This window comes from Quercus suber, unplaced genomic scaffold, assembly GCF_002906115.3.
Source record: "Quercus suber isolate HL8 unplaced genomic scaffold, Cork oak 2.0 scaffold_8, whole genome shotgun sequence".
Lineage (NCBI taxonomy): Eukaryota > Viridiplantae > Streptophyta > Magnoliopsida > Fagales > Fagaceae > Quercus > Quercus suber.
In genome coordinates, this window is record NW_027069474.1 from 2,575,764 (window position 1) to 2,589,655 (window position 13,892).

At 45.3% G+C, this 13,892-nt stretch overlaps 1 protein-coding gene across 1 annotated transcript; it reads right to left on the reverse strand.

Annotated features, from left to right (window-relative positions):
* Nucleotides 1–6,615: 6,615 nt before the first annotated feature.
* On the reverse strand, nt 6,616–7,269 carry LOC136068757 (uncharacterized). The gene has a single exon (XM_065776288.1). The coding sequence runs from the start codon at nt 7,267–7,269 to the stop codon at nt 6,616–6,618; it is 654 nt and encodes a 217-aa protein (XP_065632360.1).
* Nucleotides 7,270–13,892: the final 6,623 nt, after the last annotated feature.

The following is a 13,892-nucleotide window of genomic DNA, read 5'->3' on the forward strand; positions in this document are numbered from 1 at the left end:
TTGGACCCGGTCCTCGGCTTGATGGCTAAGGGGAGTAAGTCTGTACCTCCGGCCAAGCACGGCAAAGGCAAGGGGCTGATGACGGGTCAGCCAGGTGAGCAGAAAAAACCACCCGTCTTGCTCCGTGAGGATTCCAAGTATGCCTTGGAAAGGATGTCGTCGATCATCACTACCGACGACTACGAGGATCTTGGGAATCACTCAACGGAGGCGATGGGAGAGACGGGCCTCTTCAGCATTGCCCAGGTAATGGTCCGTCATCCTTATTCCATCCGTTCATCAATTTTTGACTTATATTTTGCGAACTTATTTTTGTCGTCCTCAGTCTATGATCATGTTGAAAGGCCTCATAGGACGGTGTCTCAACCACGAGACGACCATTGGCCGACTTCGTGAGAAGGCCAAGATGACGGAGGGGGAGTTGCTTGACCTGAAGGCCTGGAAGGTCACCCAGGAGAAGAAACTGAGGATGGCCGAGACGGCCCGGGATGAGGCCGTTCTGTAGGTGGAAAGTCTGAAAAAGGACTTGGTGGACAAAGACAACGAAGCCCGTCATGCCAGGGAGGACGCCGTACGCGAGTACCGTGACTCCAACGAGGTTATCGCGGAGCTGAGTATAGTTTATAACGACGGGTTCGACGATGCCCTCTGTCAGGTGAGGAAGTTGTACCCGGAGTTAGACTTGTCCACCGTCACCGTCTCTGCCCTCGAGCCGTCCACTGCCCAGCCCGCTCAGACGGAGGATACTGACGCTCTCTTTGATGAGGACGGCCTCGTCCGTGAAGCTCCAATGGATTACACTGCTGCAGACAGCAAGGCCAAAGACGCTGGGGACCGTCCAGATGAAGAAGGAGACGGAGCTTGATTATGTTAATTCACTTTGTAATAACTTATTTTTTTTTTTTTGTAAGTGTGGAACAATTTATAACACCCGTCATGTTTTACGGGGTTTATTTATACATTGACCGTTCAGCATGCTTATCATACACTGGGTCCGTTGACCTTCTGTTTTATCTTTGTGGAATGCATGTTTTTATTTTCAACGCATTTTCATGCTTAAGTGAGCTCCGTCCTGCTTATTGTGTTACCTCCTTTCATGACTTGCTTAGCCAAGGGCCGTCATCCTTTTGGATGATTTGTGTGACTTGGAGATAATACTAGCTTTTGAATGGTTCGAACATGTTCGTTTTGTATAATCTGAATCCATCCGTTGGGTAGACCGTTTATTGAACATGCCTGTTTGGCATAATTTGAATCCACCCGTTAGGTAGACCGCTTATTGAACATGCCCGTTAGGCACAATTTAAATCCACCCATTAGGTAGACCGTTTTTTGTACCCGTCCGTCAGGTATCTTACTTAGTTTCCTGTGTGAGGTCCGTCCAACTAGTGGACGTTGTCCTGAGTTTGCTCATTACATGGACTCAGTAGGATCCGTCTATTTGGGTTGACCTGTCCGCTTATGGACGATGCTGCGGGTCCGTCCACTATTCGGCCCAAAGGTTTTTTATCCTCATGGGATGGTCCGTCCGTTTCGGGGATAATCTGATTAGTTCGCCCATTATCTGGACTTAGGCTCTCATTCTTTTAGGGTGCTCCGTCCACTTGGTGGTCGCCTAATTGGTCCGTCCATTATATGGACTTCGGTTTTCATCCTCTTGGGATGGTCCGTCCATTTGGTGGACAGTCTTATTGATCCGTCCATTATATGGACTTAAGTTTTCATCCTCTTAGGATGATCCGTCCATTTGGTGGACAGTCTTATTGATCCGTCCATTATATGGACCTAAGTTTTCATCCTTTTAGGATGATCCGTCCATTTGGTGGACAGTCTTATTGGTCCGTCCATTATATGGACTTAAGTTTTCATCCTCTTGGGATGATCCATCCATTTTGTGGATAGTTTTATTGGTCCGTCCATCATATGGACTGGTTTTTCATCCTCTTGGGATGATCCGTCCACTTTGTGGACAGCCTTGTCGGTCCATCCATCATATGGACTTAAGTTTTCATCCACTTGGGATGGTCTGTCCATTTTTGTGGACAGCCTTATTGGCCCGTCCATCATATGGACTTAAGTTTTTTATCCACTTGGGATGGTCCGTCCGTTTTGTGGACGGCCTTTGGAACTTGTGATATTGAGTTAAATAGCCTAGGCAGAAAAAACTTTGTTGCCTGAAAGAAGTCTTTATAGGAAAAAGATGCCTGCCCCCTTGGGCTTAAAAAGGCACTAGTAGAGAGGTTTGTTCAAAGTAAAAGCATTGAAAAGTAAAATTTGTTCTTCAAAATAAAAACTACTGAAAACTTTAGATATAAGCTGGAATGCTTGCAAAGGGTGGATGTCTCTTCTTGTTGCGTCTATTGGTAGTACCTCCGTAGGTGCTCAGTGTTCCACGGGTGTTGCAGTCTCCGTCCGTCCATGGTTTCGAGGTGGTAGGTTCCTTTTCTCTGCTAAGACGAGATCTTGTATGGCCCTTCCCAGTTTGGACCAAGTTTTCCTTGCGAGGGATCTTTAGCTGCTCTTATAACCTTCCGAAGCACAAGGTCTCCGATCTGGAAGTCTCTGTGTCTGACTTTGGAGTTGTAGTATTTTGCCATGAGATTTTGGTATCGAGCTATCCTTTGTGCAGCTATAGCCCGTGCTTCGTCGACTAGGTCTAGCTGTAGCCCCAAAGCCTCTTCATTCTTGTCTCCATCGTAGCTCTCCACTCGATAGGTTGTAAGACCTATTTCTGCTGGAATGACGGCCTCGCTCCCGTATGTCAGCCTGAACGACGTTTCCCCTGTCGGCGTTCTTGCCGTCTTGCGATATGCCCATAAGACACTTGGTAACTCATCGGGCCATATACCTTTTGCCCCCTCGAGCCGGGTCTTGATTATTTTGAGCAGGGACCGGTTCGTGACTACAACTTGGCCATTTGCCTGTGGATGTGCGGGCGATGAGTAGTGATTCCTGATGCCTAATTCCGAGCAAAAATCTCGGAATGCCTTGTTGTCGAACTGTTTCCCATTGTCGGAGATGAGGACCCTTGGTATCCCGAATCTGCATATGATATTCCTCCATACGAAACCTTTGATGTTCTTCTCCGTGATGGTTGCTAGAGCTTTCGCTTCGACCCACTTAGTGAAGTAGTCGATCCCTACCACCAAGAATTTCAGCTGTCGCGCGGCCGTCGGGAGAGGGCCCATGATGTCTAGTCCCCATTGGACGAACGGCCAAGGGGCCGTCATGGGTGTCAGCTCTTCGGTTGGTTGCCTAATTAGGTTACCAAACCTTTGACATTTGTCACAGATCCTGACGTAGGTTTGCGCGTCCTTCTGCATCGTGGGCCAATAGTATCCTGCTCGGATTAGTTTGTGTACTAGAGACCGCGCCCCCGAATGGTTTCCGCAGATGCCTTCATGGACCTCTCTCATTACATAGTTTGCCTCATCGTGACCCAAACACCTTCGATATGGTCGTGAGAATCCTCTTTTGTATAAGATGTCATTGATTGTTATAAACCACGAAGCCCGAACTTTCAGCTTTCTAGCTGCGTCCTTGTTGTCCGGGAGTGTGCCTTCCTTTAGGTAGGCTAACAGGGGTGTGGTCCAATCGTATTCTGGATTTACTTCCTGCACTTCCGTCTTACTGTCAATGATTGAGGAGTATTGGATGAAGGATAACACCCGATCGGGGGTCGTCATGGCCACTGCGGAGGCGACTTTTGCGAGCCGGTCAACACATTCATTCTCCTCCTTTGGGATCTGGACGAATGTGACCTGGAGGGAGTCGATCCGTCTTCTGACCTCTTCCAAGTATTTCTTCATTTTTCCCCCTTGCATTCATAGGTGCCACTAATCTGACTGACTACCACCTGCGAGTCGCAATGCATAACCATGGCCTCTGCGCCTGCTGCTTTCGCCAGGTCTAATCCTGCCAATAATGCCTCGTACTTGGCCTCATTGTTGGTCGTCGCGAAGTTCAATCGGATCATGCACTCGATCGTGTCTCCGTCAGGGGTTTGAATTACCACCCCGGCGCCCCCGGCTAGCCTGTTTGATGATCCATCCGTGTGGATGTTCCATAGTCTGAGGGCTTGTGGTTCCTGCTGCCCCGTTTGCGTATATTCGGCGATGAAGTCAGCTACGGCTTGGCCTTTTATTGCGGTTCGCGGATGGTAGTGTATGTCAAACTCGCTCAGCTCTATCGCCCATAGGGCCATTCGTCCGGCGGCTTCGGGGCTGCTTATTGCCCTTTTTAGGGGCTGATTTGTTAGGACGATGATGCTATGGGCTTAAAAGTACGGTTTCAGTTTTCGAGCTGCGGTTATCAGTGCGAAGGCTAGCTTCTCCATGTGGGGGTATCTTTCTTCAGCCCCCCGGAACCCCCTGCTTACGAAATAGACTGGCCGCTGCGCTCCTTCCTCTTCCCTTACTAGGGCCGCGCTTACTGCCACCCGGGAAGCAGCTAGGTACAAGTAGGATCTTCCCCTGGTTTGGACGGGCTGAGCAAAGGTGGCGAGGAAAGGTACCTCTTTAGATCCTCAAATGCCTTCTGGCACTCCTCCGTCCACTCGAATGATTTCTTCAGGACGCGGAAGAATGGTAAGCACCTGTCTGTTGCTTTTGAGACGAACCTGTTCAAGGCGGCAATTCTGCCGTTCAAGCTCTGTACCTCCTTTGTTGTTCTTGGCGGTTCAAGCTCCATGATGGCCCGTATTTTCTCTGGATTGATTTCTATTCCTCTTTGGGACACCATAAAACCCAAAAATTTTCCTGCCGTCACCCCGAATGCATACTTGTCCGGATTCAGCTTCATGTTGTATGACCGTAGGGTATCGAATGTCTCCTGGAGGTCGTTCAGATGATCTTTTTCAAAACGGCTCTTGACCAGCATGTCGTCAACGTAGACTTGTACGTTTCTCCCAATCTGGTGTGCGAACATCTTGTCCATTAATCTTTGGTATGTTGCCCCGGCGTTTTTGAGTCCGAACGGCATCACTTTATAGCAAAAGAGGCCTTGGCTGGTGACGAAGGACGTTTTCTCCTGGTCTTGTTCCTCCATCTTAATCTGGTTATAGCCTGAGAAGGCATCCATAAAACTTAAAAGCTGGTGTCTGGCCGTGGAGTCGACCAGTGCATCTATCCGTGGGAGGGGGTAACTATCCTTTGGGCATGCTTTGTTAAGGTCCGTGAAGTCGACGCACATCCGCCACTTTTCACTAGCTTTCTTGACCATGACCACGTTTGCCAACCACTCTGGGTAATATACTTCCTTTATAAAACCCGCCTCCAGTAGCTTTCCGACTTCTTGCGCTATTGCTCTGTCCCGTTCAGGAGCGAAAACTCGCTTTTTCTGTCAGACCGGGGGGGTTGAAGGGTTCACGTTCAGCTTGTGGACTATGATAGAGGGGTCGATCCCGGGCATGTCTTCATGGTTCCATACAAAGATGTCCTGGTTTTTCCTGAGGAATGTTATGAGGGCCTGGCGCACAGGTTGGCAGGCCAATGTTCCAATTCTGGTTGTTCGCTCCGGTTTGGACTCGTTGAGTATTACTACCTCCATCTCTTCAGCTGGTTCTGTGACCGTCCGCTGTTCTTCTATGCACATTGCCTGATGGTGATCTTCCATTTCTAGCATGGCAATGTAGCACTCTCGGGCGGTCGCCTGATTCCACCGCAACTCTCCAATCCCATAGTCCGTTGGGAATTTAATCATTAGGTGGTACGTGGATGTTGCTGCTTTCCATGAGTTAAGTGTGGGTCGTCCGAGAATACCGTTGTAAGCGGAGGAGCAGTCTACTACGAGGAACATTACATTCCTAGTGAGTTCTTGCGGGTAATCACCTACCGTTACCGGGAGTGTGACGGAACCTATTGGGAATACCCTGGTCCCTCCGAAACCGACAAGGGGAGCGCTTGCCGGCATCAATTGTGCTCTGTCTATCCCCATTTGCTGGAATGCTGGATAGTATAAAATGTCTGCTGAGCTGCCGTTGTCGATTAGCACCCGGTGGACATTGTAGTCCCCCACACGTATACTGACGACCAGCGCATCGTAGTGCGGATGATGAAGTCTCCTTGCGTCTTCTTCAGTGAATCCTATAATAGGGCTCTCCATCCGTGTGGTATTGGGCCTCGAGCCCGTCATGTGGACGTTTAGGACTGATCTGAGGTACGTCTTTCGAGCCTTTTTGGAAGATCCGGTAGATGCGGTTCCCCCTACTATCATCCTTATGTCTCCGATGGGGGGTCTCGGACGCTCGTTATCCCGTCGGGGGGCCGGCTCTTGGCGATTATGGTTCGTTTTCTCTCTGTTGACGAACTTCTGCAACTTCCCTTGTCTAATGAGGGCTTCAATCTGCTGTTTTAGGTCGTAGCATTCGGTTGTGTCGTGGCCATGGTCTCGGTGGAAACGACAATATTTGTCTCGCGACCGTTTGCTTAGGTCACTCTTTAGTTTTCCCAGGAATGTCAGTGTCTCCTCGTCTTTGATTTGCATCAAGACTTGGTCAATCGGGGCATTCAGGGGGGTGAAACTTGTGAACCTCCCGCTCGGGGGCTTAGGGCGTCTTTCGTCCCTTCTGTCTCCCGTCCTTGGTCTTTTCTGCCCTTGGTCCTGGCGCATGTCCACCTAGCGTTCCCTCTTCTTGGGCCTTTCTTCCCGTGCAAGCAGTGCGTCTTCCGGGTTCATGTACTTGGTGGCCCTGTAGAGGACCTCTGACATGGTTTTGGGGTCGATTTTGTATAGTGAGAACAAAAACTTGCCCTTCCGCAGTCCGTTCGTAAAAGCTGCCACCAGTATCTTGTCGTCGGCCTCATCAATTGAGAGTGCTTCCTTATTGAAGCGGGTTATGTAAGATCTTAGCGTCTTGTCTTCTCTCTGCCTGATGCTCATTAAACACGCTGTGGACCTCTTGTACCTGTGTCCCCCTATGAAGTGTGAGGTGAATTGAGCGCTTAGTTCTTTGAAAGTGCTGATGGAGTTCGGTGTCAGCCGACTGAACCAAACCCTCGCGGAACCCTTCAATGTAGTTGGGAAGGCCCTGCACATGATTTCATCCGGTACCCCCTGTAGATGCATCAGGGTTTTGAAAGTTTCCAGGTGATCCAGAGGATCCTTCACCCCGTCATAGCTATCTATATTCGGCATGCGAAACTTGTGGGGTAGGGGGAAGGAGTTTATGGCCGCAGTGAAGGGTGAATCGGTACGATTGACCAGATCGTCAAGATCACAGGAGACTCGCCCCTTGAGGGCATTCATCATGACCTCCATTTGTTCCCTCATTGCCTACATCTCGGCGGCAATATGTGGTGGAGTCGCATCCGTGAGGGATGGCATGTTCACGTGCTGCCCCTCCGGCCTGCTTGGGGCGTGGCTGCCCTCAGGTCTCTCCTGATTCCTGTTTGGAGCGCTAGTCCCTTCCTGATCTTCTGGCTGGTTATTTAGTGCCGCATTCTTCTGGCGCAGCTGTTCCTCCAAGTCGCAGTTCTGTTTGGTGAGGCGCTCCACTGCGGTACTAAGGGTCCGAACTTGTCTCTCGAGGGCAGTCGTGGGTGGTTCTTCTCCTTACACGTCATTAGTAGTTGCCATTGAGCGAGTGAGTACCATGCAACCTTTTAGTCCGGGAGACGATAATATGGCTTAATTACTCGTATTCCCACAGACGGCGCCAACTGATGAATCAAGAAAAATTCACCAATGAATCGCACGATGCTCCTCTCGCCTCATATACTAACCTGCACGAAACAAAAGAGAAAACCTATCGAAGAACACCAGTGTGGTGCCGGCCAAACACCCTCCGAAGGTTAAGTTAGAAAGTATGCTCACAACTCTAGAGTGCTAGAGAGGGTTAATTATGCGTACCTTGGCTTGTGAGGGTATTAGGGCTTTTATAGTGGCTTGAGGTTGACATCCCTTCCTTGGCGCAGAAGTCTTTTCTTTATAGGACTCTTCTTGTAGAATCCTAAATGTGATGCATAAGTCTCCTCCTTATGCGGAAGATTTTTACCAAGTATATAAGATTTCCGGAGTCCTACTAGCGCAAGGACTCTATTTGGGCCCTTATGAGAATGGGTCAAAATATCCCCCATTAGGGGCTCAGCAGGCCCATGGACGACTAGCCCACCATTCTTGAGTCCGTCCATATCCGGCCCGTTCTCATCAGGCCCGTCCAATGGGGGCCCGTGCAAATGATGGATTCGTTTATTCGGGCGTAAGTGGACCATATTCGGTCCGTTCAGTCACATAAGACAGTCCAAGATATTTTTCCCTTTCACTTCCTAGCATGGTTTATAGCTTTCCTAGCATGTCTCCTTGCTTCTTATCATGTTTTATTACTTTGATGATGTTGGCCTAGCCTTCTTGGGCTAGGATATGCCTAAATACTATGTTTGTGCTTAGATCCACATGTTTATGCCTAGATCTACTTGTTTATGTGCTCCTTGCCATGTTTATGCTTAGATCTATATCTTTGTGTGCTCCATGTCATGTTCATGTGTCAAGATCTACATGTTGATTGCTATGCCATGTGCTTTTAAAGCCTTTTTATCTCTTGTTATGCCTTTTTCTTGTGTTTTGGCCCTTTAGGTAGGGTGTTGATCTAGGTCTTTTGGTCTAGGCATACATCTATACATTTAGGCCTATATCAAAGGGGTTGGATAATTTCCTTTATACATGTGTATACTTGCTTGCTTCTATTCTTTGTATCCATGTTTGCCTATCTAGATCTAGGCTTTGCCATGCTTTTTGCCCTTTATGAGCTTGTGCTTGTTGGTCTTTAGGGCCACTTGCTTGTGTAGTTGCATCCATCCGTCTTGTGGCTTGTTTGGATGTGACTACTTGTGAGAACACATCCCTGTGATGTCGGTTTACTTGATGCATACCCTTTTTCCGCTCCATGCAATGTTATGCTTACCTTTCTTGCTTTGTGCCACGCATTTGGCCTTCTTTGCTTCTTTGCATTTTTTACATGCTTGCCTATGAGTTCATGCATATGTCTATTGTCGTCCATGCTCCAATCTCATGGAACTGTGGACACCCGATCCAAACCTACATTTGTCCTTCTAGGACACCCTCTTTTGTTTCATAACATGTTTGTTTGCCCCCCACTTGGCTCACTCTGATATTTTGTCCTTTAGCATGCTTTCTTTCCAATTATTTCTTTGCTTGTTTGCTGGCTCATTTCCTTTGTCATTGCATGTACACGCTCGGAGCATGGGCACTTAGAGTAAAGGTGTGACCTCCTAGGCCCAATCAACAAGGGTAAGGATGTAAGCAAGAAGATGCAAGCCCACAAAGGGCAATGTTCAATAGATTAGGAGGCCTAGCCTCCCTGAGTGGTAACATCTTTCTCTCTCTCTCTCAGCCTCTTTTCTAAAGCATATATTAGGGTTCCCCTTCTCCTTGTACCCTTTATTTTTCTTGCTCCTTGCTTGGGTAGCATTCCCTGGGTATGGTAATATTTGTTTTACATTTCCTGTATCTTACTGGGCCATACCCTTGGAACGTTGATAATGTTTGTTTATTTTCCCGCTCTGTGTGATAGCATTGTGCATGATATATGTATATCTATATATGCTTGTATATGGGTGATCATGCACTTTGTATGATGGACTCTCGTGGCTAAGCCATGAGTGCTTTTGACCTTGTAATGTGGGTATGTGCCCAAGGCATTTGCTGTAGGTGCATACTTACGCTATATTGTGTGCACAATCATCGTGGTGTGACTGTCTCGATTCACATCACCAAGTGACATTGGTTTCCTCAATATGCTTGATGCTCTGAAGGGCTCCAGCTCGTCCTAGCCCGAGCATGTTGGCACTCGTCGTATACATAGGCATGAAACCTTGCCGGTGCGCTATAGCGCACCAAACGTAAAACTTTGCTGGATTTTTTCCGTGAAAATTGGACACCTCCATTGCTGTATTCTTATAGCGAAAGTTTGGTAAGAATAGTGTTTTGTGAGCTCTGATGCACTTGAGGTGAAGCACTGCCAGATTTCTGCCATGAAAATATGACAAAATGTTGCTGAATTTTCATCGTGGAAATTTGGCACGGATTCCAAACACACTAGGGAAGTATTGATTGAGACCACACCCTTTTGGAAATTAAATCTCAAAGCCTAATTCGATTAAAGCCCCGAAAGCTAATGCCAATAGCTTGTTTTTAATTGCCAATGTCTTTAAATTAAGATTTTACCAAAATAAAGGACTGTTTACAGATGGGTGTTATGGGGTACCTAACACTTTCCCCACATGTAACCAGACTTCCAAACTCAAGAATCAAAATTTTTTACCCAACCACGTTAGATTAGGAAAAACGACCTATTCTTAGCCTATGATTGGTAATAAAATCAAATAAAGTCAGGAGACCAATCAAACCTTAGAAAAAACCAAATGATTGGTGGCGACGTCACTTATCTTTGGCAACTCAATTAAAATTGACTCATTTTCCGGTCACACACTAGAGGTAAAACCCTTATCCACAGCACCCGAGCTCTAGAGCTTGCATTTGTTCAAAGCGCATGAGCATCACTGCGATTGGTGGTCGAACCACTAGGGATACTTAGAGAGTTTAGCCTTTAAAGTTATTGATAAAATTTTAATCTTTGGACATTGGATTTCAAAAACATTGAAATTGGCATTAGCCTCTAGGACTTTATTTTGAAAAATGCTTTTACTATATCCTTAGTAAACTATTTTCAAAACTCAAAAATATTTTTCAAAAATGTTTTCAAATGGTTTTCCAAAAACTAGCTTTGAGGTATTTTCGTATGTGTGAAGCTTTCCTACTTTCCTTAGCATGCTTTATAGCTTTCCTTCCACATGTGCAAACCTAGGGTAGTAAGATTTAACTTTTGCTACACCTTTCTCTGTTCATATATCTGTTGTGCTTGGAAAGTCTTTCCCCTTTCATGTCAAAATGCATGACATCACCCCTTATATTGGGTCGAACCTGGACTCAGCGTTGAAGGCAAATACTGGATGCGCATATCTTAGATAGTTATTGGGTGCCAACTTGTAGGCACTTCTGGGTTTATGGGTGGATAGGAGTAGATGATCGAGGTCCCCCTTAACAATAAGACCAACTTACTAGTTAAGCTGTGTCTCATATAGTTGGCCTAGACTAAGTCAAAACCTGTGTGGACTAGGAAGAGCCAAAGCTGAGTGAACATCCAAGCCTAGGGTAAGATATCATTCTTAGGATTGCTTTCAAAACAAGTCAAGGGGAAAGTGTCTAGTTTCCGTTTGCAGGTTTGCCCTTTTTGCTTATGTCAAAAAGTTATGCTCTACTCCAGGTTCTATCCATCTTGCTTACACAGCATCTATGATTAACCCCTAGGGAAAAGCAACCACGTTGCTTACACATTAGATCATACGCAAACCCTAAGGGTTTTCAACCTTACAAGGGCATACATACATACACTAATGGCTCTGTCATGTAAATGTGTATAGATAAAATTTGTGGTAAGTAGCCAGAATTCTGCATCAAGGAGGACATTGCCAAGAGTCCAAGATCTTCTCCGAGAAGGCAAGCCCGTCCAGTATGAAGCCTCTGCATTGTGAAAATTTGAATTTCCATATATTGTAAAAGGCCCAATGTTGGATCCATTGTATATAACCCACATTTTGGGAGCATTGTAAAAAGCCAAGTCTTGTAAAGCATTGCTTTTATTTGTAAATCAAAAGAATAATGGCTCTGTCATGTAAATGTGTATAGATAAAATTTGTGGTAAGTAGCCAGAATTCTGCATCAAGGAGGACATTGCCAAGAGTCCAAGATCTTCTCCGAGAAGGCAAGCCCGTCCAGTATGAAGCCTCTGCATTGTGAAAATTTGAATTTCCATATATTGTAAAAGGCCCAATGTTGGATCCATTGTATATAACCCACATTTTGGGAGCATTGTAAAAAGCCAAGTCTTGTAAAGCATTGCTTTTATTTGTAAATCAAAAGAAAAGGGGCCATCCTGCAATTTCAAGCATGATATGAAAGTTTCAGCTACTTCCCAAAATTATGCATTAATTCTGCATCACTATAGAAACTCACCATGATAAAAACCCGCTCAAGTGGGTTTAAGCCAAATTTCTATAAATGATAGGAGCATATTTGTGTAGCCTTCACATTATCCATGAGGGCCAACTACTGCAAGTCTAAGAGCGGAATTCAGCCAGAAGTTGGAGTCAATCCGTACAACTTACAAGCTCTTTTGTCAATGCATCCCAAAAGGGTAAAAGGAACTCAACATCTTTCAAGCAAGATCATCTAGCTTAAACTTGGTCTTCTTTAGCTTGCCTCAATAGGTTTTTCCTTTGGGTCTTACTTAGAAAAAGCTTTATTTCACCTTCAGGTAGTCTAGGTGGTTCCTTTGGGTCTTCCTAAATGAAATCCTCTATTACCCCAGGTATCCTAGGATGTCTTTGGGTTTCTTGATATGTGAATCCTCACACCCTTCAGTTAAAAATCTCACCAAGTTTTGAAAGTGATTGAAAGACAATGGAAAACACCACACTGGGGTGGCTTTTTTGGCATGGTATCTCCCCTTCGAATGGACTTCTAGAGAATCATCTTGACATCATTTTAAGCTTTAGCAAGAGTCATAGTCACAATTTCTTGGCAAGATCATTAGACGATCTTGCAAACTGCTTAAAGCATTCTTTTAAAGTTTGACTTCCACATTTATTAAGATTAGGAAATGGAACACATTGAAATCAAACTCTAAATCCCCTAGCGGAGTTGCTATCGTGGGCGTAAGCGCCCGCGACGGGTCATACTTGTTGGATTGGGTGAATCACATGTCTGGAGTTTAGGTATGGGGATGGGAAGATGTTAGGCACCCAATCCCACCTGGCCCGGGGGTCGGCTTCCACTCATTATGTTCCAAATCTTAATCTCATTAAAAGCAAGTTTAATATGTTATTCTAACTCACATAAACTTTAGCATGCATCTAAGACATACAACATGGCATGGTCATCCCAAACCTAACCACTCATCTATCATAGCATTTAAACACATATCTCCAAAGGCAGATACGTCATATGGTAGAATCAAACAAGCATTTTGTGACATCCAAATATTAAAGGCATAGCATTCAATCCAAGCATATTCATGTTCTTCAACCATATCATACTCGTCAAATAAATAAATGCATGTCCATGTGATTATGTATGACTTACCTCACTTATCTCACTGCATCACTACACCTATACGTATGCATGTTCATATTTATGCGCATGTTCATGGTATTGAAACAATCTAAAACCCTAATAAGCATCAAAGAGATGACACAAGCGAACTAAAACAAAATAGACAGGAAAAGACTTAAAGATACAGAAGCTAGGTTAAAACAGAGGCTAAAACATGTGAACAGGATGAAAGAAAAACAAACAAAAATAGAATTAGACTTTCTGGGCTTGAGTATGCATGTGCATACATAAGACATAAGTGCGCATACCAACTATATGCGTAAGCATACTCGTATGTTACGAGTTTGCGTACGCATGCATACACACCCAAAACCCTAAACCCAAAGTACCAGAGCAGAAAACAAAGAAAACACAACAGAAACAAGGAAACTAAAAACCTAACATGCTTTTAAAACAAACACGAAATAAGCAAAGACTAGACAGATACATTAAAGATTTAAAACATGTAAATAAACAAAGGAATCAAAGAAAATCCAAGAAATGTGAAGAGCCAAAGATAAAATCTTTACCTCAACACAAGAACTCTCTAAAACTTGATTTTGACTAGAAAAGGTAAAAAATGTGTCAGTAAATTTATGACTTAAAGATCAAGACCAGAAAAGGCCCCAATCAAATAAAATTTGACTTGAGGATGTTTTGTGAAAAAATCCCTCTTTGATTTACTATTTTCTAGTGAATCTTATGTGTTTTACAACTGAAATTCA